The sequence below is a fragment of the Eumetopias jubatus genome, unplaced genomic scaffold (genome assembly GCF_037043125.1).
Source record: "Eumetopias jubatus isolate StellerSeaLion01/CBP00866 unplaced genomic scaffold, mEumJub1_p1.0 scaffold_10, whole genome shotgun sequence".
Classification (NCBI taxonomy): domain Eukaryota; kingdom Metazoa; phylum Chordata; class Mammalia; order Carnivora; family Otariidae; genus Eumetopias; species Eumetopias jubatus.
In genome coordinates this window covers 88,398,660-88,424,827 of record NW_028274816.1, presented here as the reverse complement: position 1 = coordinate 88,424,827, position 26,168 = coordinate 88,398,660, and the positions used below count along the sequence as shown (strand labels likewise).

General features: G+C 59.1%; 1 protein-coding gene across 1 annotated transcript in view; it reads right to left on the bottom strand.

Annotated features, from left to right (window-relative positions):
- Positions 1 to 1,222: 1,222 nt before the first annotated feature.
- SDK2 (sidekick cell adhesion molecule 2) overlaps positions 1,223 to 26,168 on the bottom strand; it is a 133,413-nt gene continuing 108,467 nt past the window's right edge. The window contains exons 38-45 of the mRNA XM_028112733.2: positions 24,919 to 25,056; positions 22,474 to 22,635; positions 19,655 to 19,780; positions 15,768 to 15,932; positions 14,324 to 14,464; positions 13,905 to 14,043; positions 11,275 to 11,401; positions 1,223 to 1,576 (exon numbers count right to left, since the gene is read on the bottom strand). Coding sequence (XP_027968534.2) covers positions 1,223 to 1,576; positions 11,275 to 11,401; positions 13,905 to 14,043; positions 14,324 to 14,464; positions 15,768 to 15,932; positions 19,655 to 19,780; positions 22,474 to 22,635; positions 24,919 to 25,056 — 1,352 coding nt within the window. The remainder of the gene's footprint in view (positions 1,577 to 11,274; positions 11,402 to 13,904; positions 14,044 to 14,323; positions 14,465 to 15,767; positions 15,933 to 19,654; positions 19,781 to 22,473; positions 22,636 to 24,918; positions 25,057 to 26,168) is intronic.

The window sequence follows — 26,168 nt, the reverse complement described above, 5'->3', positions numbered from 1 at the left end:
ATCACTCTGGGCTGAGAGCGAGAGGGACCACACATCTGGGAGTGAGTGTCCCCTTTGGCTAGGACCCACAGGGATTTGTCTTGGAGAGGATCTCTAGACCCTTCTCCCTGCAAGTGCATGGGGGACCTGCGTGTGTGTCTCAGGAGGAAGGGATCTATCCAGGGACAGGGGTGTGTCTGCCTAGATGGCCATTCCTCACCCTGCCTAGCTCCCCAGTCCTGTGCCTGCCGAACTTCCTTGTCTAAGAAGCTTCCTTTCAGGAGGGAAGAAAGAGAGAAGTCAAGCTTCTTTCTTAACATTCTTCATTTCCTGCCTTAGGGCCCGTTATCCCAATGATGCCTGGCCAGTGCCCTGTACCTCTGCCCCCCGGGTTCACCTCTCCTGGTCTGTGCTCAGGAAAGTGAATTCAAGTAAAGCCACAGCTGGGTTCAGCAGTGCCGTGGGGGCCTCTCCCCGCGCCGCGCCCCCACCCCCCTGCCGCCGGGGGCCCTCTTCCTTGGATTCACCATAAAAAGAATGTATAAGAAACAAAAAGCTAGCTAGGCAGACTCTCACCCCTTTGTTATTTTCCTTTTTCTAAATCAACCAGATGCTTGGTGGAGACATTGAGCCGGGGAGGGGACAGCAGAGTGTGAAGAGCAGTCCAGGGGGCCGGGCCGTCCGTCCGTCTGTCTGTCTGTTCAAGGCCTGCCAGCGATGCATGGGGAGGGGTGAGCGGGTGCAGAGAGAGAAGGTGAGCTTTGCCCTCCCCAGGGATGCCCAGCCTTGCACACCAGCCTTTTACACCAGCAGCCAGCAGTGGGCCCAGGGCCCCAGCACACGCAGAAGGGGCAGCTGTCAGGACTTCCAGAAGCTTCTTGTCCCCTCAGCACGCTGCCCTACAGCTCTCCTGGCCTCAGCTTTCTCGCCGCCCCCCCACCTCTCTCAGGCCCGGCCCAGCAGCCCCGACTCTGAGCACAGTGTGCAAAGGGATCGGCGAACCCCACGATCTGGAGCCGACCAACCGCCGGCCATACACAGCCTCCCTCATGGCTTCCTTCTCCTCCTTCTCAACACTGGCTTTGCTGGCCCTGGAATCTCTGGAAAAATAAACTCAGGAGGTGAAAAGTTGACTTGGTTTCTTGGTGTTTTTGTTTTCTGGCAGGCAGTGCGGGGAGGGGCGGACGGGGAGTTTGGTGCCGTTTTTTTTTTTTTTTTTTTCTTTCCTTTCCCCCTTCCGACGTCAAACAAACGAGGAAAATCCTGCTATAGGAGCCCGGGAGCCGGGGGTGAGGCTGCTGGGGGGGCGGTAGAGGGTGGTCTGCTGACTCGGGGGGTTCGGGGGGTTCTGGGGCGTTGGGGTCCGACTGGCCTTGGGCCGGAAGAGGCTGCCCTGCTGGGTGCTGTTGCTGTTGGCCACGGTGGCGGGGTCCGGCTCGCCCGAGTCGCTCTCCGTGTAGCTGTAGGCCTGGGCCCGCGAGATGCCCTTCTGCTGCCGCCGCCACGAGTTGTAGTATGTGGGGTCGCTGATGTAGTGGTTGACAAAAGAGTGGGCCTTCTGGTGGGTCGGGTCGGCCTCGTACTCACTGTCGCTTCCCTGGGAGGACAGGAAATCGGGGAGTCAGGGGCCCCGAGGGGCCAGGTCAGCGTGCTCAGGGCTGGAAGGCAGCAGGTGCCCCGGTCTGAATCTCCCCAGCCCTGGACGGGGGCCACCGCCGTCCCCTCCCTGCCAAGGGGGCCCGATGCAAAGCTGGGCCCACCTCCCCTGCCTTCGGAGTGGATCGTGGGGCCGAAGTGTCTACCGTGGGGCTGGCACACGGCCTGCAGGCACCTGACGTGAATCTGAACTCGGAAGACCTGAGTTCGAATCCCCCCCCCTTTTTTTTTTTTTCAATTGAGGGGAAATTCATAGAACATAAAGTTAACCATCTGAAAGTGTAAGGTTCCGTGGCTTTTAGTCCATTCACAATGTTGTGCAGCCATTGTTCTGTGTGGTTCCAGAACAGTTTCATCAGCCTCTACCCTCATTCCCCATTCCTTCCCCGCCCCCGCTCCAGGTGACCACTGACCCGCTTTCTGCTTCTGAGGATCTACCTACTCTGGGCATTTCATACAGGTGGGATCGTACAGTATGTGGCTTGTGGGCCTTGCTTCTTTCACTTAGCGTAATGTTTTCGAGATTGAATTCATCCTGCCTTTTCATTTGCTGTATTTCTGATGCTCTGACACCTGAGGCCTTGCTGACTCCGGAGAGGCAATGGGCTCCTGGGGCTGGTCGATCCCTGCAGCTAGCGATGCCTTTTCCTACCACACTGACTCACTCTCCCCTGTCCCTTGTCACCCCAGGGCCGGGTACCAGACAACCAAGGGACAGCCCCTCTACCCCAAAGCACACTGAATTTATTCAAACAAACCCAAGCCTGCTCCCGCAATGAAGGCTCCTGCCCACATGTTCCTCCTGTTCCCTCTGATTCCTGGGGACCCTGATGCCTCCCCAAAATGTCCCTGCATGGTGTGATGTTCCCAAGTAGAGGGGAACTGTGAAAAATTCGATTTTTCGAGGGCGGTCATCTCCTGATCCACTGGCCTTACCATACCCCGATCGTAACAAAACCTACATTTTAGAACAGACGTTCGCGCATGATATACTGAGTTCCAACCTTGGTCTACCTCTGACTTACAGTGTGACTGGGGACCGAGCCAGGGCCAGACCTGCAGAGGCTCCTGGCACCGAAGAGAGATGCTGGTGCCCACCCATGTGTGATCCAGAATAAAAGCAACCCTCAGTTATAAAACGAGCATGCAAAAAATATCAACAGAAGGTCCGAATTTCACACGATGACTGCCCTGTGGCTTTTTCTCCTAATGCAAAATATTAAATTATTCCTAAAATTGTCACTACTTCTGTGTCCCACCATTGCTTCATCTGCCTATGGGGGAATCAGCAGGAGACAAGAGTCAGGCTGGGCTGTGAAGTAAAACAGCATTCGCTCGTTGGTTCGGATCTGAATCGGGGAGCTAAAAATATCGAGCGCCCCTCCCCCACGCCCGGCTCCCAGCACTGTTTTGAGAACCAAAGAAGAGGACAGATGGGAACACCCTTAGAACGCTCTGGAAGAGACAAGCTCTGATTTGAGTGAACGGTACACTCTCAGGGAAATGCAGCTCCGAAGGCCTCCGTCAGGTTACCACGTCCCGGCCCGAATACACGGAGGCAATAAATTTGATCAACCTACTTCGGATAAAAACTGCAGCAAGAAAACCCAGTGAGCCCAAAGCAAACGTGTGTGTGTCCCGCTTGACAGGTAGAGCAGACAGAGAGCTGTTGACCTTGCTGCAAGGTGTCTGAGCCACGGGGAGTGCAAGGTGCACCTGCCCTCAGGGGCCCAGAGTTCCATAGGGCATCGAGCCCCTCTCGGGAAAGAGCTACAAGTACAGAACTGTAGCAATGCCAGGCCGGGGAGCAGGCACTCTGCCAGGCGGCAGGAAACTGTGGTCAACTTTCACACCTCGGGACGGTGGCTGCTACCACACCATGAGTACGGAGAACCCCAGTTCTCTCGACTGCGCAGAGAGGGTGAGGGTTCGCCCTGAGACACACAGAACTGAGGGACTTGGATCTGCTGGATGTTCCAAAGCCCACACGTGCTCTGAACGACCCCCCCTCCTGTCTGGAGATGGGAACGAGAGCCCTTCTGCCTTCCCAGCGGGGATTACGTACTCCCTCCCGGAGCTGCAAATTTCTGTTGTCCGGCCCCTCCCCTCCTCCGCCTCACCCCTCCACAGTCCTGGCTGCTCTCCTTACCACCACTCTGCACACCCTCCCGGGACCTCAGTCCTCTTGGCAGCGGAACTGGCTGCCAGAGACAATGGAAAGTCCCTTGCTCACCCCATGACGCAGAACAGCACAATGCGAGCCCCTTTCCCTGCCTACTGCCCAGCTGCCGGCCCAGGAGGGAACAAAGGGGCCGTACAGACAGGGGTTCCATATGCCAAGCATGGGGAGGGGGCTGAGGGCTGGGCACCTGAGGCCTGGGGCTGCGAGGTGGCGGCCCAGAGGCAGGAGAAGTCTGAGCAGGCTGTGGTAGATGCCATGAGGCAGGGGGCCGGGTGGCGGGGCGGGGGGGGAGGGGCGGCGGCATTGGTCCAGGAGCAGCAAGGGTCTGTAAGTGCGGGGCATGGGACAGGGCCACCCCACAGTTCTGCCTATGGGTCAGGTCTTTCCAGAAGGGCCTCCACCAACTGGCCTGAATAGCTGCTAGCATCCTCGCTAGAGGTTCTAGAACTCTGGCTAGCCCCACAGGGGAGTCCCTGTCACTGCGGCCCCAACCCAGAGTGAATGAGAATCGAGGAGATGACTGTGGTGTGGCCAAGTTCTGACTCTGTCCCTTGCTAGCTAGGTTAAGTTTGGACCTATCACCTGGCCTCTCCCAGCCTCATTATCCTTGTCTGTAAAATGGGTAGATGCCTGCAGGTCACAGGGTGAAAAAGGCTTGGAAGCTGCCCCCCAGGAGGGATCAGAAGGAGCTGGGGTCACAGAAGGTGACTCAGTGCTCAGGCGGCCGGGAAAGGGGAAGGATGTTCAGCTTCTGCCCTCCCCTCCAAAGTAAAGCATCACTAGAGTGGGGATGGGCCTCTCTGGCCCTCCCGGGGGGCCCCGACCCCAAAGCCCATTCATGCACATCATCACGGGTCTGACGGCTACCAACTGTTAAGCACCTACTGTGTGCGGGACACTGTGGGGCGGCCTTCCTGACCCGCACAGAAAAGCAGCGGAAGCAAGCGTTGTGGTGGGAGGAGCAGGGGCTTAGAGGTGGGCCTGCCCCACCCCCAGCTCTCCGAAGAAGCCGGGGTGGGGGGTGCTTTGCTTCAGCGACTGCTCTTCTGCCGCCACCTCCTCCAACATCTGTTTCTTTTCTGCATGGGGGTGGGGTGAGAAGGGGAGAAAGCAGGCGAGGGGGGACCCGGGGCGCCCATTCCGGCTTTCAACTCTCACTCGGGCCTCGGTAATTGAATGCAGCTTCCCAGTAACCAACCCAGCACAAAGGGGACCTTTCACGGGGCAGTCCCGCCAGGCCGCCAGGCAATCAGGGGACTGTTCCAGCTCTGGGCCTCTTAACAGCTCCTCAAAGCCACTCACTCAGCAATTACCGGGCTTGGGGAGAGGAGCGGGGAGGGGGCCAGTAGGAGGGGGGACCCCGGACGAGAGCCCTCAACAAAAGAGAGGGGGGCAAAGGAGAGCCTCTTGTTCTCCTGCTGCTGCTAGCGTTGGGGGGTGGGGTGGGGGGAGTGGGGGTCCTGCACCAGACTCAGGAGGCAATGGGTGTGGGATCTGGGGCCCAGGCAGGGTGCCCTCATCTTGTTGAGGCTCCTGAGGTCTGGCAGGAATGTGTTGCCCCAGATGACAGGAGGTCCCCTGTACCGGCTCCTTTGGAGGCTGGAAGCTGGAGCCCCTCCCTCACCTGTGGCCCAGGGGCTCTCCGCGGGGGTCTAGGTGGAAAGGCCAGCCCCGCATCAGTCTCTCGGACACCCTTCCCCTCGAGCCAGTGGGCCTCTCCTGGGCATTAGAGGTGGGGGTGAGGATGTGCTGATTCTCCCTCCCCGGAAGCCCCCTTTACGCACAATTTTGTAAGAGATCTGGGCTTCATGTACTAAAACAGCTAGAAATCTTCTCCCAGGAACGTCCTTTTAAAAGTGTCAGCTCAGACACAAGGTTACCTGTGCCCTTACAGGTGAAGTGACAGTCAACGTGTCCCCCACCCACCCGGCTGTCAGACATGCTGGCGTTTGGGGGCCTCATGGGAGGTCACCAGGATGGAAGGGGGTGTTGGGGTCAGTGAAAGCCTCTCTCTCTCTCCTTCCATCTCCCTTCTGTGCCAGGCATCTGGGCAAGGCCAGGCTGTCGGAGCTGGCCGGACCCAGATTTGAATCACCACTGCCTGCGCTTCTGAGCCCTGTGATCCAGGGCACGCTGCTGGACTTCTCTGAGCCTCAGTTTCCTCCGACTGTTAACCGGGCGTCCTGCAACTTGCATGGTGGGACAGTTAGATTTTATATATATATATATTTATATATATATATATATTTATTTATTTATTTATTTAAGATTTTATTTATTTATTCATGAAAGACGGGGGCAGGGGCAGAGGGAGAAGCAGGCTCCCAAGGAGCAGGGAGCCCGATACGGGACTCGATCCCAGGACCCTGGGACCATGACCTGAGCTGAAGGCAGATGCCTAACCATCTGAGCCACCCAGGCGCCCGGGACGGTTAGATTTTAAATGAGAACGTGTACAGTGCAGGGCCCACAGGTAGCTTTGCCTCCTTCCTCCTGGACTCCCTCTGCCCTGCCCGTAGTGTGTTTCTAGTTTGGCACAAGCTCGGGCTTCCCTGGCCGGTATGGGTCAGCCTAAGGAGAAGCGGGAGACGGGCCTCAGTGAATCTCTTAGACTCATGGCCCAACTCAATGGACAAGAGGCAAACACGAGTAAAAAACCAGACACTCAGAGGGAGAGGATGACAGAACCACTCAGCCAAACACAAACCTATAGACCCTTACCGCTCCCTTCTATGCATGACTCAGTCCTGTTCACACTTGGAGGCCCAGCTGAAATGCCACCTCCTCCAGGCAGCCCCCTCCCCGGTGACCTTCCCCCAAGATTCCTCACAAGGCTTTCTATCCATGCACCATGAGAAACAGGGAGCCTTCTGCTCCCCATTTTTCTCCTAAAGTTAGAGACTGTGGTGCCATAAAATTTTAATGAGAGATGAAAACACGGGGTTATTTGAAACATGTGGTCTTCCCTAACGGGTCCTAACACACCCTAATGCAACATTCATTAAGAGCCCCGGTCTTGCTCACTACTGGGGCCGCCATGTGTAAACCATGCTTGGTACTGTTTAGCGGGTGCAGAAAAAATAGTTGTTGAATAAATGCACCGAGAAAGGAACGAACAGATTCCAGGGAGGACAAAACCAGCCAGGTGCTGCCCAGGGCCCGATCCGAGCATGACATACAGTAGGGGTGTAGGGGGCTAAGGTGGGTGGGCCTGGCCTCGTCGTCGGAGGCTCCCTGACTCCTGCAACAGAAGTCTGACTCAGGCTTCCCAGAGCGCTCTGAGGGTCAGGCAGTACCATTCTTGAACAATCCTTAGGATCATTCCTGGCCGCCCATAAGGGCTCATAAATGTTCACCCTTATGACGGGGTGCTCAAGAAAACCTAATTTGTCCGGTGTGTTTTCTTACTTTTCCACGTAGGCTTAATTTCATTACAGTGAGCTTCCCAGGGCTTCCCAGGAAATCACAAAGACTGAATACTTATTAGTAGAGGCATGCCATTGGCTGGGAATTCCTTTTCCATTGAGATTTGCTTGTGCGCTATGTAATTTTTCTCCCATACTTGGGCTCTTACTTTGAAAATGACCTTGGAATGCAGCCATACTTCGTTTTTAAAAGTTGCATCAAACAAGCCCTGGGCTCTTCAAACCTCAGCCTTTGTGTGTCCCCTGCCTGGAACCCCCTTCACCAGCACCCCTCTGGGGACAGTCTGCCCCCTCCCCCAGTCTTCCCACAGCCCCATTACGGCCTTGCTCACATCTTATCGGTGTGTGTTTGTTTATAAGCAGCGTGGATTTTTGTTTATTACCATATCACAGGAAAAGGGCTGGGCAGATTTCTGCCAATTTTGGAGAGTCCGTTTTGGGTGGTCTGACTTGGAATAGAAACCAGGCAGCCCATGCAGAATTCGCTCTCAGAGGACCTAGGGGGAGGGGTACTTCACAAAGTCAGGCCATCGTTCTCCAGAGCCGCGGAAATGCTGGGGGCCCCGCCTGCGTGGCTGCTGTCCCTCAGGGATATGCTGCTGCAGATGCCATCCTGGGCGGGGGGCCTGGGGGCATCCGCCATGAGCCCCAAAGGCAGGCCGCGATGGCGGATGCTCTCCACGCCAGAGGCTGGCATGTCGTTCAGCTGCCTCCCACGGGGCCAGTGAGGAGTAATAGGATCTGCTTCTTTATGTCTTCAACAAGGGCATCCGAGGGAGACCAGCTGTTCTGTCTCCAAGTCTGTCCCCTCCAGCCCGCCAGGAGCTCCTTGGAGGCAGGGTCATGACTCCGTCACCGCTATGTCCCTATAGAGTCCACGCTCAAGGAACGAGTGTTGAGTGACCCCCGAGCTGTGCACCTCTGAAGATGCCGGTGCTCTGGCAACGGCCTCCTGGGTCCTAGACCACCTGCAGTGGCTCCAAAGCCAATTGCCTGGCTTTCGAGAACCATTCCAAAGCGAACAGACCCAAACGATGCTGACTGCCTTGTCCCGGGGCCCTGTGACGAGCCTGGCACTGCACGGGCCCGACTCCATCCCCCGTCACGGACTCCGAGAACAGCCGCTTGGACAGGGTGCCGCGGTGCTGAGTGGGGGTGGGCTGCGAAGGACCCCTCCCCATCCCGGAGTCAGGGAGGGGAGGGGCCGGGATTCAAGCCCAGCGCGGGTCACCAGCCACAACTACGTGCCGCTGCTTTTCCAAATGAGTGTCTCCCTGCTCAGAGCCACCCTCTGATGGGGCCGGATGATCACCTGAGTGATCCGCTGGGCAAAGCTCCTAGGGCACCTTTCTTGGGGACGATCTTAATGCCTATGGCACTTTGCTCTGAGTGTGTGCTTTTATCCTTTGAAGACAAGCTGGAGTTTTGCTTTTTTGTTTTTCCAAGAAAACCCACAGTCCCTTGTTCTCAAGAGTGTCTCATTGGCTGGTTCTGAAGGCCTTTCCAGAAAGGTCTGCCATGAGGGTGGCATCACTGGCTTTGGGACAGGGGAGGGCAAGGAGCCAAGCTGGGCTCTGGGTCAGAAGGGCCCATGGGCAGGGTCTGAATCGACACTCCTTGGCTCTGGGGCCTGAGCCAACTCAGGTAAGCTCTTTGAGCCTCAGTTCCCCATCTGTACAAAAGAGAGGACACTAAGGGCGCTCGGAGGGTCACTGTGATTATAAAGTGGTAAGGCACGTGGGGTGGTGAGTGCAGCCCCCAGGGCGTGACCATGGCCATTGGAGTCACTTTGAGGGGCCACGACTCTCTGAAAGTGTGTGTTCTGACCTTGGTCCAAAAGGAATGGCTTGACAACCGTGAACATTTGTTTGTCTCTCCTGCTAACCTGCTCGGTCTTGACTAGCCTGACCAGCTTCTCCCATGACCAACCCTTCCGTGCTTTAACGACACCATCCAGAATGCCACGCGCCACGGGCCAAGACGGACGCTGGGGAGGTGACTGACATCAGGACTGTCACAAGACAGGACTGTCTTCATGGAACTTAGCTTAAAATAAACAAACCCACCCAAGCTCCAAATCAAACCCCAAACCATCCCCAAGCCCGCAGGTGGAGCTCTAGGCCTGGGCTGGGCTCCCCTGCGCCCCCTGAAAGGGAACATGGGAGTTCTGCTGTGACAACTGGCTTCTGGAACCAGGAGGCCTCCCCTCCCCAGAGCATGAGTTCCCCGTAGGTGCCTGGTTCCAGATTGCTATGGAAACGGCATTCAAGGGATGGGCTTACTTTGGACAAAAGACACTAGGGGCAAAGTGGGGGATTCCAGGGGCTCTGCCCGCCTTGGTGGTGACTGAAATAGGATGGTCTCAGGATGAGCAGTCTCCTCTCAGTGCTTTCTCGAGGCTGGGGGTCCTGGCCTGGCCTCAGGGACCAGCTCTGTGTCCTGAAGGAGGGTGCCTCCTCACTTATGTGGAGATGGCCACAGGCCATCTGAGGACACCCGGGCAGGATCTCTTGCACTCAGAGCGCTCCGTCCCTGGAAGGTCAGCGCCCAGCCGATGAGTGTGCAGGAAGGAGTAAGGCCCTCTGTGGAAGGTGGAAGGGGGCTGATCAGAGCCACACGGGGAGTCCCTTCCACCGGCCACTGCCCCTGCTCTCCACAGATGGCAGCGTGGCTTAAGGAGCCCCTTGTCATAGCCTCACGAGCAGAGGGAGTCCCTTTACTGTCTTTGAATTTTCCCTTGAGTTCCTCGAACCTAAATGCTCATTGCCCTCTTTGGGGAGAAAGAAAGAAGAATCGTGTTTCAGTGAAGCATGGCCTTGGAAGTCTCAGTACGTATATGGCTGCAAAGAGTTAAATACTGAAAACAAGAAAAGCCATAACCTGAGTCATGTGAGTTCCTGTGTTAGCCAGGCTAAGTTGGGGTCTCTGTCCCTGCCAGGTCTGTCTGAGCTGGGGTGTTGCTAGCTCCAGCCTTGCAGGCTCTGCCAAGCCCATCAGTAACCCTGGAGCTGAACAAAACAGCAGTGAGCCAGAGGCCCGGGGTCCGCTGGGCCCGGCCCACGACCGGATCGCGGGCATGCTGGCACCTCCTACCCAGCCGACAGCCTCGCTCCCTGCTGGCATCCCTTTGCTCTTGTCCTCTCCCGGCATTGGGCAGAAAGGTCTAGGGCGTGGGACGCAGTGGCCTTTCTAGGCCCCTTCCTGGGCAGCCACCAGGCTTGGCCAGGGCCAGGAGGGCTGGGTGGGAGGCCATGGCGTTACTTCATCGGAATGCGCTCAACCCCCTCTCCCCATCCTCTGGGACAGTGTCCCCGTGTGGCTCACCTAATGGCAGCCTCTCTAAAGCTCTGTGTCTCCCAGAGGCACCACCTCCTTCTTCATGTAAAGGCTGACATTTATCGGACAGTTGCCGTGTGTGCTTTGCTAAGCTTCTCTGTGCCTCAGCTCAGCAATCTCACTGCCCCATGACAGAGCCTCTTACTGTCCCTGCCTGTTCTACAGATGGACAAACAGGCTCAAAGAGGTTGCCTATCCCATCCAGGATGCCCTGGCCTACAGGCAGCAGAGCCGGGATTCAAACTCAGTCTGGAGCCTCCAAAGCTTAAGGCCTCACTTCTGTACTGCTTCCCCCCATCCTTGGGGCTCCAGGACTCACAGCTCCCAATTTCTGGAGCTCACTCTGACCCGAACTAGCTAAGCTCAGCCGTGGCAATGCAGGCCTCCTTCTCCTCACCTTCATGAGCTCCTCTGCGGGCCAGGGCATGTGGGGAGACTCCGGACACTCTAGAGGACTGAGCTGTTGGGGGCTCTTCTCTGGTCAAGGTTACAGGGCCCCCATTAGCCCTGAAGCAAACTCTGAGCAGAGCTTAGGAGGGCACGGCGGGTCCACATACGACTCCCAGCTAGTTTCCTGGGCCTGATAAAGGCCAGGAGGCAAGGAAGCCCAGGTGATGGGCCACTGCACAGGCCTGCACTCTGGGAAGGGGCTGCTCCGGTCCCCACTCCAGGATGCCTGGCCCTCCTGCCCCTCACCTGAGAGTCGGAGATTTCTGAGGGCTTCTCGGTCAGGCTGCCGCTCTCTGCCGGGATGAGGTCGTTATACTTGGTGACGTCCTCGTCGGAGTAGTGGAGGCTGCCTGGGCTGGGCCGGGGAGGCGACCTAGAGGGAGTGGGGGTGAGGCTGAGAGGCGGCCTCCCCCACAGCGGCCGGCCTGGCTGGGGAGGCCACAGCGGGGCCTGGAAGGGCACCGACCCTCGGTGCCTCCGTCCTAGGGCCCTCCTCTCTGTCTGCTCCCCACGGGCCTGGGCCTTGAGCAGCAGAGCCTTGGGCTGGGGGCCCCTCAGGGGTGGGAGAGGCTCAGCTGGACCAACCTCCCGAATCAGCTTCAGGGAAATGGGGGTCAGCACCCCACTTCCCACTGGATTCTCCACTCGTGGTTTCAAGGCCTCAGGGACCGGGATCCCTTGGCAGGGAATGTTACAAAGCCTCTCTGAGCCCCCCCGAGACCTCCTGAGTCAGAATCACAGGCGACGCCTGCATACCTGCGCTGTCATTCTTGACAAAACCCCCATGTCATTCTTGAACTCACCAAGGGAGCTTTAGAGGTTAATGCAAAGGGTTAAGTGAAAAAGGCAAACCACTGCCTCCTCCCTCCAGGTCTGCTCAGAGACCAGAAATGAATCCCGGGCGTGGAGCCCTGGCCCTACCTTTGAAAATTAGCCTTGGAGAAAGCGCATTTCCCACTGAGTTAGAGACCTGGCTCTGTGTCACCTGCACAAACACGCAGGACAGGGCACCTCAGCACTCCACCTGCCATGGGTGCCCGGAGGCTGGAGGCAAGGCCTGTGCATTCTGGAACCACCTGAGCTGAGGGTGAGGAGAGCGGGCTGGGCAGGCTCCAGGGGGCACCGAGCAGGTGGCTGGGGTCTTTCATGACCCTGCCTGGTTCCCACTTCCTCGGGACCGGGCTCAAGGGGAGCACTGCCGAGGGCCTGGCGCCCTGAGGTCTGCCCAGCCCGCTCTAGGAAGGGGCTCTGGGACCGTGGCTCTAAATGCCAGCTGGCCCCACTCGGGGCCAGCAGTGCTTTGCTACAGAAATGCTGTTCTGGGAACAATCCCACGGCCTGGGAGTATGTCACCAGCAACCTCCCCGCCACCTCCAACCTCTTGGACTATATTCTGCACTGATTTGATTCCAAATAACAAAGCTGCATCCTTAACTACTTAAAAATAAAACCGTAACAATAGTGGCAGTAGCCTCGTGCACACAAGATGAGCAAAAACGTGACGCCGGGAGAGGGAGGAAACGGGGTGTCAGGCTCAGGCCGCCTTGGCCACAAGCAGGGTGAGTGGGGGGCTGACAGTGTCACCAGGGCTGGGTCAGACTCCCAGAGCCTAGGGCTGGTTTGTCGCAAACAGGATTTCTGTGTATACACAGCAGGGTGGGGGACACGCGGGGGGCCCCCGTGTGTGTACTCTGGGGGCGTGAGAGGCAGGCGAGGCCGGGCCATCGTGAAACGCCCCCTTGTTCCATGTGGCAGGGCCCCGGAGCCAGCCCGGCGGGGCTGCGGCGGACCTGCTGGACCCACCACCTCGGCCTCAAATGGCTCTTTCTTTGGAAAGCTAGCTTTGGCGGGGGATGAGAGGGGGGCCTGCCGGCCTGCGCGCCCCTCCCTCTGTCCTCCTGACGAACACACACATCGCCTCTTCCCTCCGGGATGAGACAGAGAGAAGCTTTGTGAGCTGTGCCTGGCCGGGGCGGCGTGCCCCTCTGATGAACCGGGAATGTTAATAGGGCCGAGGCCAAACAGACAGGCGCTCCCGGGCTGCAACCCCTCCCGAGCTCTCCTGAGCTCCTCTGAGCTCCCCAGAGCATAAAACTGCCAGGTCACATCAGGGGAGGGTCAGGTGGGCGCCTGCAGCTGCCCTTGCCCTTGGAAACGGGCAGCCCAGCCCGCCCCAGGGAGTGGGGCAGGGTGTGTGTGTGTTTGGGCCGGGGGGGGGGGGGGGGGACCTAGGGTTGGAGAGAAGTCAGGAAGAAATAGGAGTTGCGGGCACCACCAGCCAGGACCTTTCCTGGTTGGCTGTTCTCAGACGCTGCCCTTTGAGGACAACGCTGGGAGCACAGACTTGTGGGGTGAGTAGGAGAAAATTGCTCTGTAAGAGGTGTGCTTAAGGACCCAGGGGAGAGGGTGTCCACACTCTTGAGTGCCCTTTCTTTCCAGAATGTGGAGGAGACAGGTTAAGGCATAAGCCATGATGGGGGGGATCCTGGTGCCTGTCACTCAAGTGTGTCGGCCTCGCCTACCCTGGCCGGGCCCCCCACTATTGGGGCGGGCAGTGCTCCGTGCTTCAGGCCTGCCCCTCTAAGCCGCTAGCTCCCAACAACAGCAGGCTGGGTCGCCAAATTGTACAATGTCTTTGCATTTGGCTGCCATTGGCAGAAGCCCTGTGTCCCCACCTCCTTGTGACTTTCCAGCCTGGTTGTGCTTCTTGGGCCCTGCTGACCGTCCCCAGCCCCTGAGCCCGAATGCCATCGCTGGGACAAGGAGACCAAGTGGGCACTGGTTCTGTGGCTTTGCCAGGAGTCCTCCACACCCCGGGCACTGCTGGCCCCCAAGCCTCCATCCTCTGCCCCCCGCCCGTGCAGAGAGCCCTCTACCTGGTATACAGGCCGTTCTTCCGGCAGAAGGAATTCTTGACAGAGAGCCTCCGGTTGTTGAGTTCCAGAGCAGGGAAACTGCTTTCATCCAAGCTCATCATCTCCCCATGGCCAAGGGCACCAGACTTAGCACTGTTCCCTGGGTTGGGGCGGGGGGTGGGGGACGTGGAGACAGGATCCAGTCACTCATGCCATCCCTTTAGACCTCTGGCCTCCCCTCCCCCACCTGGCTGGGCCACTCTCTCTTTCTCCTCTTACAGGTTGAGACCAAACAGAAGATGGAGGTTCTATGCAGGGACCCCGGGCTGCCCCGCCTAGCAGAGCAGGTGTCTTCCTAGGAGAGAGAGAGAACCCCCGACCCCCACCTTGCCGAAAGGGAGGCAGACCCGTCTAGCCGGTAGGGCTCAGGGCCAGCTCACCAGAGTCTGTCTTCTTGGCATACTTCTTGCTCTGGCCTCGGATGATGAGCACAAAGACCAGAAGGAGAATGAAGATGAGGCCGACAAGGGCAATGACCACCAAGAACCACCACTCCTCGTAGAAAGGGTTGGCTTTCTGGGCTGGAACATGAGTGGGGGTGTCAGGTCCAGGGTGCTCAGCCACCTCCTGCCTCCACACCTCCCGCTCTAGCTGGGACCCTACCACAGACCCCAGGCAAGGTCTGTGCCGTCTCAACAAGGTAGAGCCTAAGACAAGGCTGGCAGGGATAGTTTAATCTCAAGTGCCGGCTCTCATCCCTCGGTAAAGGGATGCCTGGAGGGCTGCTTGGAGTTCTGAGGTTGCTTCTGGACTCACCAGGAAAGAGTGCGGGGATTGATTAGTGATGTCTGCCAAGGACACAGGACTGAGAAGCTGCAGTGTGCGTGCTATTTTTTCCTTTTTTTTTTTCCCCCTTCTTGCCACCCGTGGCCGTGGGGCTACCTTGACAGGCAGGACCCAGATTTGTATTGGAAAAGTACCCATCGGGCCCATGGTAGGTCTGGGAGAGTTTCTCCCCAGGGACAGGATTTGATCTTTCTCCAGGAGTTGAGAGCGAGGGGAACCAGGAGGGTGGACGTGAGTGGTTCTTTAGAATGCTCTCTCCAGCCAGGCCTCTCCTTCCTTCAGAGCCCCCAGTACCATGCTTTTTGCACATAACCACTACTAATCCAGGGGGCTACCTGAGGAGGGGCTGGCTCTTCTCTCTCTCATGATCTGGTTCTATCAACTGGGACAAGGGAGAATGTGTGTGGGAGGAGGGAGGCAGCCAGGTTCCCAAGACTCACCCAGTGGGTTACAATTCTGAGCTATGTTTCTGTCTTGAGGGAAGGGGCGTTGGTATTAAAAGTTGGTTAGTGATTGGATTTGGGGTCATGGGTTTTGGCATTAGAGTCCTCTGTGAGTCCTCCAAGACGTGCTGGATGGGAAGGATGTAAAGGAGAAAGGAGAGGGACGGCAGTCCTACCCCCTCCAGCCCCGGACACTGCTGCATAGGCCGCTGACTCTGTTTTTTTGGGGGCGGTTTCCATAGAAACATGTAGTTTATGGCCTGGGTGAGTCTCTTGGGTGATGAGCTCACAGAAGCACTCATCTTGGGCCCACTGATTCGCCCACAAGCAAGCCCCACTAAGCCCCCCGTCCAGGGCTTCTGGAACCCTTGCAAAGGAACCCCAGAGATGGACCGCCCCCAGCTTCTTCTGGATCTCAAAGCTGACCCGGGCCCTGGCCCCGAGTTCACTGCCTGGAGAGCTGAGAGGACAGTACATTTTGGTCCCCACCCCAATGCACCTGCTGCCCTGCTGTCTGCCTCGGTCTTCCTTGCCCACCACCAGCCTCTGCCACAAGGCTCTTCCATGGGGTGCCCTCCCCTCCCACAGCCGGTACCTGGCACAGACTGGGAGGGGCTGCTGGGGGTACCAAAGCCATAGTCATTGACGGCGATGACCCGGAAGTCATAGCTCACGCCTGGCTTCAGGATGTCCATGCTGAACGTGTAGGACGTCACCTCCTTGGGGATGTCTTTGATGAGGATGTCCCATAGCCCCTCGTCTGCAAGAGTGTCGAGAGGGAGACGCCCTGTGAGGGGGAGCCCCTGCCCATCCCACCCGTTGCCCCCTGAGAGCAGAGCCTGTCTGGTCTGCCCTGTCAACACTGAATCTCAGCAGCGAGTTGTCAAAAGATCCCCTTTTGGAGTCTCTGACCTTTTGTTCCCTTTATTAAAATGCCTGTAAAATATTTAAAAACTCTGTAGTTTGTAGAAAGTACAGTACCAACCAACCCTGTGCCACCACCCACAGGGGGAGACTCAGCATTTTGGCAGCTGTGCAGAAGTAGGCAAGTCACCTGTTTTCGCATCCTTAAAAAAGTGCTGGTCAACGTGACTTCCCCAGGCTGCCTATGATTGTAGCACACGGGTATACCCTCCTTTCCTTAACTGGGCCCCTCTTTTTCTCATCCCCCTTCCTATTCAAAATACACACGGTAGCAGCATCAGATAAAAAGAAGATCCTTTTTTTAAATAGCCGCAGGAGGGGCTGGGCTCGCCTGTGAGTGCGTGGACCCACAGGGCCCATCCTCAGTGGTCTCCTTGTTGAGCAGCAGAGATCTGAGGCGAAAGAGCCCAGACAAGCCTAGACGGCTCCCCCACCTGTTCTCCACCCACGTTGTCCCCAACCACCCCCACCCTTTGAGCTCCTGACTTTCCTTGCAGGCCTACCCCTTTGTCCGCGGCTCTCTGGCTCTCTGAGTCTTGCCTCCTTGGGACCTAATTCACTTCCACCTCATTCAGAAGGAGCGGCGAGCATGCTGCCCCGCACAAAAGTGCAAGCACCTGCAGGGCCCTGTGATGGGGTGGCTGGGCGGGGGGGCCCGGCCAGAGGCTCCATGCGGGGTCAGTGGGGCTGGCGTGGCCCTTAGAAAGACGGTGAGTCCCCCTGCCTGTGCTGGGGAAGGGCTGATTTGGCAACTAAAGTGTCAGGCCACCCTTTTCACGTGGCCCAGGGGACCAGAGATCTTAGAAGGACCTCGGTGGGCTGGGGTCCTAGGTCCTCCATCCTGCGGATCTAGGAAGGTCACCTTGGGGCTCCAGACGAGCTCCTGCCTCAGCCTCAGCAAGGCACTATTCCTCCTCGTCCGTTCCTGAGCTCCTTCTGGGAAGAGCCGCCTGTGGGTCCATGGGCTACCCCCTAGCTCCAACTTGGCCCTTCCAGCCTCTTCCAGGGGCTGACAGATTCGGTTTCCGTCACCACGCTTGTTACCGGCCCACTCATGTCAGGAACTCTAGCAGAGGCACCATCACCCGCCTCGTCACCTCTGAACTGTGGACCAAGAGTGTGCCGGCACCTTCTGAACGTTGTCCTACCCGTCCAGATCCCTCCAACTGGAAGGCAGCCGCGGGGCCCCGACTACGTCCTGCTGTCCTCACAAAGGCTTGGGGTCCTGAGCTTGGCCTCAGCTTCCATCTCATGTCTTTGTTTTGGGCGTCTGCCTCACGCACCCTGTGGCTCTCCCCTGCTAGGCTGTGCTTTCTCTCCAGGGTGAGGACCGTGCCCGGTTCAGCTGTGTAGCCCAGCGCCCAGCACGGGTGTCCTCTAAGTGCTGGCGGGATGGCTGAATGCAAACCTTCTTCCCCGACCTTCTCCAAACATCATGTGCTCCCATTTCAGTGCTGCATGCCCCGAGATCTGAGTTTTGGGGTGCAAATCCATTCTCCTCCCGTGCCCCTGCAAGCTCTCATTCCCTTTCAATGACAGTCACAGTGACAACAACAATCATGGTGACGGCACTCCCTCGTCAAGCACTGTGGTTCTAAGGGCTTTACTTTCCATACCCATGGCAGTGCCAGGGAGAAGGAAGAACCATTGTGCCCATGTTACAGATCAGAGAGAGAGAGAGAGAGAGAAAACCTGTCCTCCCAGGCTCGGGCAGCCCTAAGTGGCAGAGGTGGTGCTTCAGCCTAGAGCTGTCGGGCTGCCCCCAGCACCGAACACCAGCTGGGTGTCCAGGATGGTGCCCTTTGAGATCCGCAGCAGATTCAGTGTTGGCTGGGTGGGCTCGTCCAGGACCCTGCTGCCTGGCAGAAGCTGGGGCCTCTGACCTGCTGTGTGACCCACCTTGCTCTGCCCTGCGCAGAAACAAAGGGTGGGGCCCCAGCAACGGGGCCAGGCCCGAAGCTGCTGGAATGTCATGCTGGGGCTCTGGCCTCCAGCCCCAGGAGTGGGCTGATGTGCACGGTGGGTTCCACGGGGCCGGAAACCTAGAGTGAGCCCCTCCCCCTCCTTGCTCTGTGGGGCCCGGCAGTTCCCGGTGTGTAGAAAGTGCAGGTTTGGCGATGCTATCCGGCAATCCGGGGGGGGGGGGGGAGGGGGGAGGGGGGAGGGTGGGCGGAGCATGCGACAAGAGTTCCCGGAGAGGAGGAGGATGTACAGCCCCGGGGCGCGGAGGAGGGGAGATGTCTCCAGCAGCCCCAGGGAGAGGCCCGGCTTTCCCCTTGCCCTCCGCTCACTCCATCCTCACAGGCTTCGATCTCTGTCACAGCTCTCGGGCACTGCTCCCCATCCCGACCCTTTAGGGGGTCCTGCCTTGAATCCATCTGTGTGCACCAAGGCACAGCCCCAGGTCCCATGCTGGGCCTCCCAGGGAACGCTGGAAAATCAGCAGGCCCGGAGTCTGGAGCCAACATTCCACAGCCTGGCATCCCGGCCTGCCGACATGGATGGAGAGCAGAGGCACGGGCCCTGGTGGGAAGAAGCACGGGGCGCTCTCCTGGCCAACTCAGCAGCCCGCACGGGAGGGCCGGAGAGGGACCATCCGGGGTGGGCGGGGGGAGCCAACCCCGCACACACCTTCCAGCTACACACTGAATCGGAATTGCTAAATGAAGTAACTGTTTGCTGCTGCAATTATTAGCGTAAGATGAGGGCAATGAGGGGTGGTGGTGGTGGCTGCTTCCTGGAACGGCCGGCATTAACTCTTTGCTATTGAGATATTAGCACGCATACCTGAGGTACTAAGCTTGCCTTCGGGATGCTTCGATGCTCTCGTTAGAAGTATTAGCTACCGATACGCCTGACTACCTCCCACTCTGATTATTACTTGCTATTCGTGCTGTTTGCCTCTCTCCACTTCAGCCGGCTAATCACAGGACCGTGGGAGATCAAGAACAAGCCTCCAGCTCTCCAGCGGCTCTGGCACCTCCGATGAACTGGGAAACCTAGCTGGCCGGGAGAAGCGGGTGTCACGGCGACCGACGAGGATGAAACGGGGGGAGCGCGGAGAGCAGCCCCCTGGAGCGACTCCTCAGTCGCTGGTCTCCTGATGGCTCTGGAAGCTCTTGTGATTCGATTTCAGGCTTGACCACCCCTGGTACAGTTACTGGAACTGCCGAGATCATCAGGATGGCAGAGGCGGACCTCAAGGAGGCGGCCAGCGTTCCCGGGGGACAGCCGGCCTCCCGACAGGACACTGGTCAGGGGCGTCTCATGAAAGACTTGGCATTTAATTGTGGGGGGGGGCTCTTTGCTCCTCTGGTTTCTGGAATGATCTTCCATCCAAGTTGGTCCTCACCTGGTGCTAAGTGCCAGGGTCCCCCACCTGAGGGGGTGACTCTCCATTTCCCACTCGCCCCAGGGCCCCCTGAGCTTCACCTGGAGTGGCACAGGCGCCTTCTCAGGAGGACACAAGGCCGTCAGGTGGAGGGACTCCAGCAGGAGGAGAACGCGAGAACCGGAACCCGCTCCAGAGGGAGGCGCTCGGCCTGGGGCAGTGCGTACCTGATGGCCTGGCCTCTATTACGTAGCGGGTGACGGGCCCTTTGCCGGGGTCTCCACTGGACCAGTGGATGGCGATGGCAGAGCTGTAGCGCACGATGATGGGCACTCCAGGCGGCCCGGGGGCACCTGCAAAGGCACACGGTGGGCAAGAGGAGGTACGGGCCTCCAGGCCAGCTCCCTGTGCTCTAGCAGGGTGGGCTGGGCATCCAAACAACAACCCCCCCGCCCGCCTCCCCCCACCGCCCGAGCCCGGCCAGAGTCTCCAGAAACCCTGCGAGCGCTGAGGCCTGAGGAGTGGGTTTTAGGCCGGGCCTGCTGATGCAACTGTGTTCTCTGGGTCACTTACAACCCCTTGTTCCAAATTCAAGGCCAGGAGAGGTATATAGGGTAATGCCAGGAAGATCCCTGGAGCAGTCAGGAGACCCGAACTCACTAGATGGGTGAATTTGATCAAGTCACATAGCCCGCCAATGCCTCAGCTTCCCCAACTGTGAGGCCCTTTTGGAATGTAAGGCTTGAAGGGATGTGTCCTGGGGGGACGGTAGAGGTGGGTGTGATGATGGTGGAGTGGGCCTAGGATAAGTGGGGGGTTGGTTTTTGGGGGGCTGCAGGGCTTCCTGACATTTTGTCTCCTGGCCTAGGATGGCAATGCCCTCCCTACTTGCTGCCTGAAATACGCCCACCCTCACTGGGCCAGGGAGGAGGCTGGGAGCACGGGAGGAGGGGGGAGTGGGCTCTGCCACTGGCTGTCCTGGCGGGTCCATCAGGGTGGCCGCCTGTCACGTCAGCCACCTGGACACCAGCCCCAGGAGCCGAAGCAGGGGAGAGCTCACTTGTGTAGTCTGAGGAGTGAGCCAGTTCTAGCTCTGGAGGGTCCTCAGCCCCTCCTCTCTGGGGGTGCCCGTCCCCTGGGCTCTGACCGTCCCCAGAGCCCTGACCCTGTGGTCTGTCTCCTACATGCCTGCTCATCACTAGACCTGGAGCTTTGCACCTGCAGAGCTGGGCACTTGTGGGACGAGGGGAACAAGTTGGTGAGTGCGGGGCGGCGGGGGGGCGGGTGACCGCTGGGCCAAGTGAGTGCCGAGGGTTGGCTACGGATGCCTACGGCAAGGGGCCTGGAATCCAGCTCCGGACAGCAGATCCTCCAGGCGCAGGGCAGCTGGCAGGCTGGACAGCAGGCCAGGGACTCACGACCAGAGCTTGGCTGCCCACAGCCCGGCCCGTGTCCAGTGCCGACCCCCCGTGACCTCAGAGAGCCTCATCTTCCTTCCTTCCTTCCTTCCTTCCCCAAAGTGTATCCTGCCTACAGCTCAGGGCAAAGGAGGCTGAGGGATCAGGGGGTGTGGGACAGAGCCCAAGCGGGGTGTGAAGGGTGGGGGGGGTGCTCTCAGGACCCCGAGTTCTCATTCTGCACGGGGACAGAACTCAAGGCTGAGGGCTGTCATCAACTCCTGGACTAGAAGCTTCCAGCACTTCTAGCGACTGCCTGGTCTGGATGGAAATGGATGCGTGACGGCACGTCCTTTCCTCGCCCACACTCACCGGGCACAGCTCAGCTCTGTTTCAGAGGGACCCCCACCGCCTCCTCCGAACTTCCTGCCTGCCCCCTTCCCACGCCCGGCCTGGGACGCTTGAAGCCTCAGGTTGGAACAGCCTGTCCTCCAGCCTTCTCCTGTCCCCACTGCTCTGCCTCCCTTGGTCCCTGCCCCCTCGCTTCCTGCTTTTGTTTCCCAGGGAAGTTGGCTCAGGTGAAGAGGCAGCACAGGAGGGGTTGGGGGCAGGTGCAGGGCAGGGCGGGGGGGGGGCGGGGGACGGCTTCCTCCGGCGGCCCCGCAGGCTTCGTTCCGCAGGAACCTAGAAACCAGCCGGCTTCTCTGCAGAACCCGGGGCAGAGAACAGAAAGTGCCCACAAAGAGGAAGTGCAGGGTGGCCAGCCCAGCCCAGCAGGGGAGAACACACCTGCCCCACAGGTGAGAGGCAAGGACAGGCCCCCAGTCACCTCCCACAGGCCTAGCTAAGCCGCGCTTCGGCCCACGGGGCAGGGAGTAGGAGCAGAAGGGGAAGGAGGAGGGATTTCAGGGAAAGTCTGAGATGGGCTGTGTCCTTTCTCAGGGAAGGAGGGAGCAGAGGTTGGTTGTGTTCAGGAGAGGACATCCTGCCTGGGTGACAAGGACTTTGGAGAACAAACCTCAACCACAGCAGGCAGCTGAACAAGTCCCCCAGCTCCAGGCTGACCTCAAGAAGTGTCACAAGCTCAGACAGAACCCTCTGCGGTCCTGGTCCCCAGCGTGCCCCTCCCCATCCCCCCTCGGGCCCAGTGCGCTGCTCAAATGCACGTTCCCAGGGTGAATGGTCGAAGATTCCGATTTCCTGGGGCCCAGGGCCCAGAACCCTGGGGGGCTCTGACATATGTGGCACCTCAAGAAACCCTCTGATGGTACAGGTGATCCTCCACGGCCCAGGCCCGCCTTCCCTCGCACCTGGCTACCCAGCCCTCCCCCTTCTCCTCTGCCAGAGCTGCCTTTGGATACTCCCAACACTGGCCTGTGTTTCGGTGTGTCTGTCTGGACGCCACCCCCCCCCCCCGATGAAGTCCTCCTTAATCACCTCCTTTAAATGCCTCCCTCGTCCCCCAACTCCCCCCACCAGGCCCCACCCCTGTACTCTCTCGGGCTGTGGCTCCGTACCCCCCAGACCCCGTCTCCCTCATCTCTGCACCTCCAGGATCTAGCACAGCTCTGGACACCCCCTTCTGCCTCGGGGGCTGAACGCGGTGTGTGGATGGCTGCAGCCGTCTTGTCCGTCCCGCGCTCCCCTACCTTCTCCTGGGCCGGTGGTGACGTTGGCCTCGATCTCTGGCCCGTAGGTGAAGGTCTTGGCTCTGATGCGGAACCTGTAGGTCATCCCCTCGGCCAGGTCCTTCACCTTCAACCACAGAGGGCTGCTCCCCTTCACATCCACTGTCACGATCTTACTGACGCCTGGGAAGGAAGCACAGCATGTGGGGGACCGCGGGCGCAGGTGGTGGCTGTGGGGGGCCTTCAAGTCAGGCCACGCAGCCATGTTTCCCAAACACGCAGTCCTGCGGGCTGTTCTCGGGAGAAAGGGCTCCTCGGCAGGAGAAGTTTGAGAAGAGCTGGAGACCATCCGTCCGCGGAGGACGCACAGGGTCCTCCAGTGTCTGGTGGGAAATGACTCCCCCCACCTGTTTCACCGAACCATGGTACCCCGAATGTATTTTCCTCCCCGAATTCCACAGAACTGGAACCCCAAGGATCACCTTTTGGGAAGGGGCTTCTGTAGAAGAAGCGCTGAGTCCGGAGTTGGAGGGGAGACACCTGCGGCCAGTCCCTAGAGCTGAGGACAGCCTCGGGTCCGCCAGTAAGGGCTGGGGGCTCACAGCAGGCCCTCCATCAACTGCACCCCACATCACAGCAACTAGAGGGGAGGCTGGGACGGTTTTCAGGAGGTCGAGGTTTGTGCTCCATGCTTCATGGGCTCAAATCCTCCCGACCACCGGCCTCCCCAGGGGTTGGGACTGGGGGTGATCTCCTGTGTCCTCTGAGCACGGTGGTGGCCCCTGGGAGATGGGCTTTGCAGGTCACAGCCCAGTGCGGGCCCTCGCCTGCCCTAGCTTTGGTTTGTTGTTCTACTGAATGAGGGTATTGATAGCATCACGGACAGGATGTTATGAGGCCAAATAAAAGAGCACCTGGCACCTGGCACATGCCCAGACTATCTTATGACTAAATAAGTACCCAACGACAGAATGATGGCTGCTCGAGGGGCCCTTCTGAAGGAAGGAAGTCACGGCGGGGGACCCAGAACAGCGGCGCTGGGTACCCGTTCCTTGACATTTCTGAGCAAATCCCTCATCGGTCTGGGCAGTGGTTTTGCCAACAGGAAAGGGGAAGGGGTCATCGCTGGGTTCTTGTGAGGCCTGTTTGCTGCTGACCTGAACCCAGGGCTGAAGCGTGACGCAGTGCTGGCCTGGCTCAGTGACACTCAGGGCCTGACGGGGCCATCAGTGGGCCATTGCAGTGTGGATAGGGATAGGCAAGTGCATGGAGTTAGCGAGGCAGCCCGACTGCGCCGGACCGAGGAACGGGAAGGCCAGGTGCTCACACCTCTCAAGGGCTGGGAGCCCCCTGGGTAGGTCAGGCAGAAGCCACTGTGAGGAGAGCCTGTCCTGTCTGCCTGCATCTTGTCCCCGTGACCTCTGCCCTTTCCTTCCCGTCCAAGGGAGAGACGGCCCCTTTCCCGGGGCCTGCACCTGACCACATCTCCTGGCCCCACCCCCGCCCCCGCCAGTGGCCCAGAACACAGTGCCGCTTTGCAGAACGAACTAGCTGCTGGCAGGCAGGTGACAGTGGGAAAACTGAGGGCCATTGTTCCCTTGGCTGGCCTGGGACTGCTGGTCCCTGCAGCTCTCCCAGGGCTCCGCCCCTCGTTCTGGCCAGGCTCTGTATTCAGGGAAAGGTGAGAGTGAGGAGGTGACCTCAGGCCATCAGGCCACCACCTGTGAGCCAGCCACAACCCCCGAGTCCTCGCTGGGCTCTGAAACTGGACCCAGGCAGCCAGAAGTCCCTCTAAGTTGATGGCCGTGCTTTCTGGGCTCGCCCTGGGCTCACTCACATCAGCGAGGGTCTGGAGCACTGGCAAGCATCCGACATCCACGGTCAGGGTTAGCATGGCCTGGCCTGGGAGCCTGGGAGTGGGGAAGGGTCCCCCCGGGGGCCTGGAGGAAGGGGTGGGGCAGGGGCCACCGGGGGCTCTAAGGACAGCTATACGAATGCGGCTCACGCCGGGAGGAAGACGACTTGCACATCGGGGTTCTTGACCGGAGGTTCACGAGGGAACAGGGGTGCAGTGACTCCCCCAAGCTTCTGCTTTCTGGGGAGAGGCTCAAACGAGTTCCTGACCCGCGAGAGGCAAAGACCTATCCGAAATAAGGCTGACACCCTAAATTTGGGGGGGCAGGCACGGGAGGGGCCATCGGGGCGCCCCCATCTTCCTGGCCACCAGGCGGCGCCATAACTCCTGCAGGCTCCCTTCCTCTCCTCACTTCGGCGGGATTCAGGAGACCTAGGGTGCTGCTCAGGTTTGCCCCCGCCCCCCCGCTTGCTGGTGGGGAAATGCTCCTTTCTCGTCTGGCCCCGGTGTCTCCCTTTACGAGCCAGGGAGACGCTCACCGTATCTGACTCTGTGCAGTGACCCCGACGAGAGAAAGGCCTTGGGAGCCGGGCTAGGAGGGCCCCACTCACCGTCCACTGGGGTGCAGGGCTCATACACCAGCCGGTAACCTTCCAGGACACCGTTGGGGAACTGCGGGGCCTCCCAGGAGACGTTCACCGAGGTTGTGGTCAGCTCACTGAACCTGACCGAGCTGGGAGCACTGGGGGCTGCAGGGAGACAGCAAAGGGTTTGTTTTGTTCTCACATGGACATTCAAAGCCCTGCTCGGCTTCCAGAAACCAGCGAGGGTGGTTGGGTCCGGGCCCTGGGGAAGAGAGAGAGGGCAGGGGGTCATCAGAGGTCATCCGAGCCCCTCCCCTCCCCCACTGATGCTACTAGCACTCTCTTTCCAATACCAGGGTCCAAGAATGAGGAGGAAAGAGAACGGTCTCTTCCCTAAAGTTGGGGAACTCCGTTTCTTCCTGTAAGTGGTCCTGAACCTCCAGGGCCGCTGTGGGACCAGGCGAGGTCCTAGCTTTGTAGGGCTTGTCTTTGGCCTTCCCTAGTAGAGAAGGCAGGGCCGCCTGGGCCTCAGAGCATGAGGCGGGTGGTGAACAAGAAGATGATGGAACCGCAGCTGTGTGGCCTTTCTCCGGTCCCTGGGGCCCCAGGGCTTGTCACGGAGAGACCACGCTTGTCAGAAGCAGCCCGTAATAGGGACAGTCAAACCATCTGGAAGAGATGCTTTCTTGGCCCAAGAAGCCTGGAACGACCCTGAAAGCCTGGGGGCCGTGGGGGACTCGGATGGGGAGGACAGAGAGGAAGGGAAGGAAGCGCAGAGCTGGCTTCAGGCAGGATGACGACACTATTATTATTGTCCAGTGCTGCCCCCCGCACCGAGCCGAAGCTAATCTGGACCCTGCTTCCGCTCCAGCTCCGGGAGGCAGCCCCAGCCCGCAGTCTTTGAAGGAGGGAGGCGAGCTCCAGGGGCCTTTCCTGCCTCTGCTAAGCAAGAGGGACATGGGTCAGAACACTTTGTCCTGCTGCCGGAAGCTTCCAGGCTCCCAGGGGCTCACATCCGGCCCATGACACTGACGGAGAGTGGTCTGGACGAGCAGGCAGACAGACAGACCAGACCCTCGGGAGCCAGTGGAGGAAAAGGGCTGCCCTGGAGCCATGGCTTGGCCCCAGAGAGGACAATGCTTAAGAACTGACTCCACGGTCTGGTCCTCTCTTTAAGAGAGAAGCTAATTTACAGGCTGGGAAGCAGCAGGCTGGGAAGGATGCTCGGGGGGGCTCAGGACAAAAGCCTTGCATTTAATCCACCAGGAGGGAGCTCC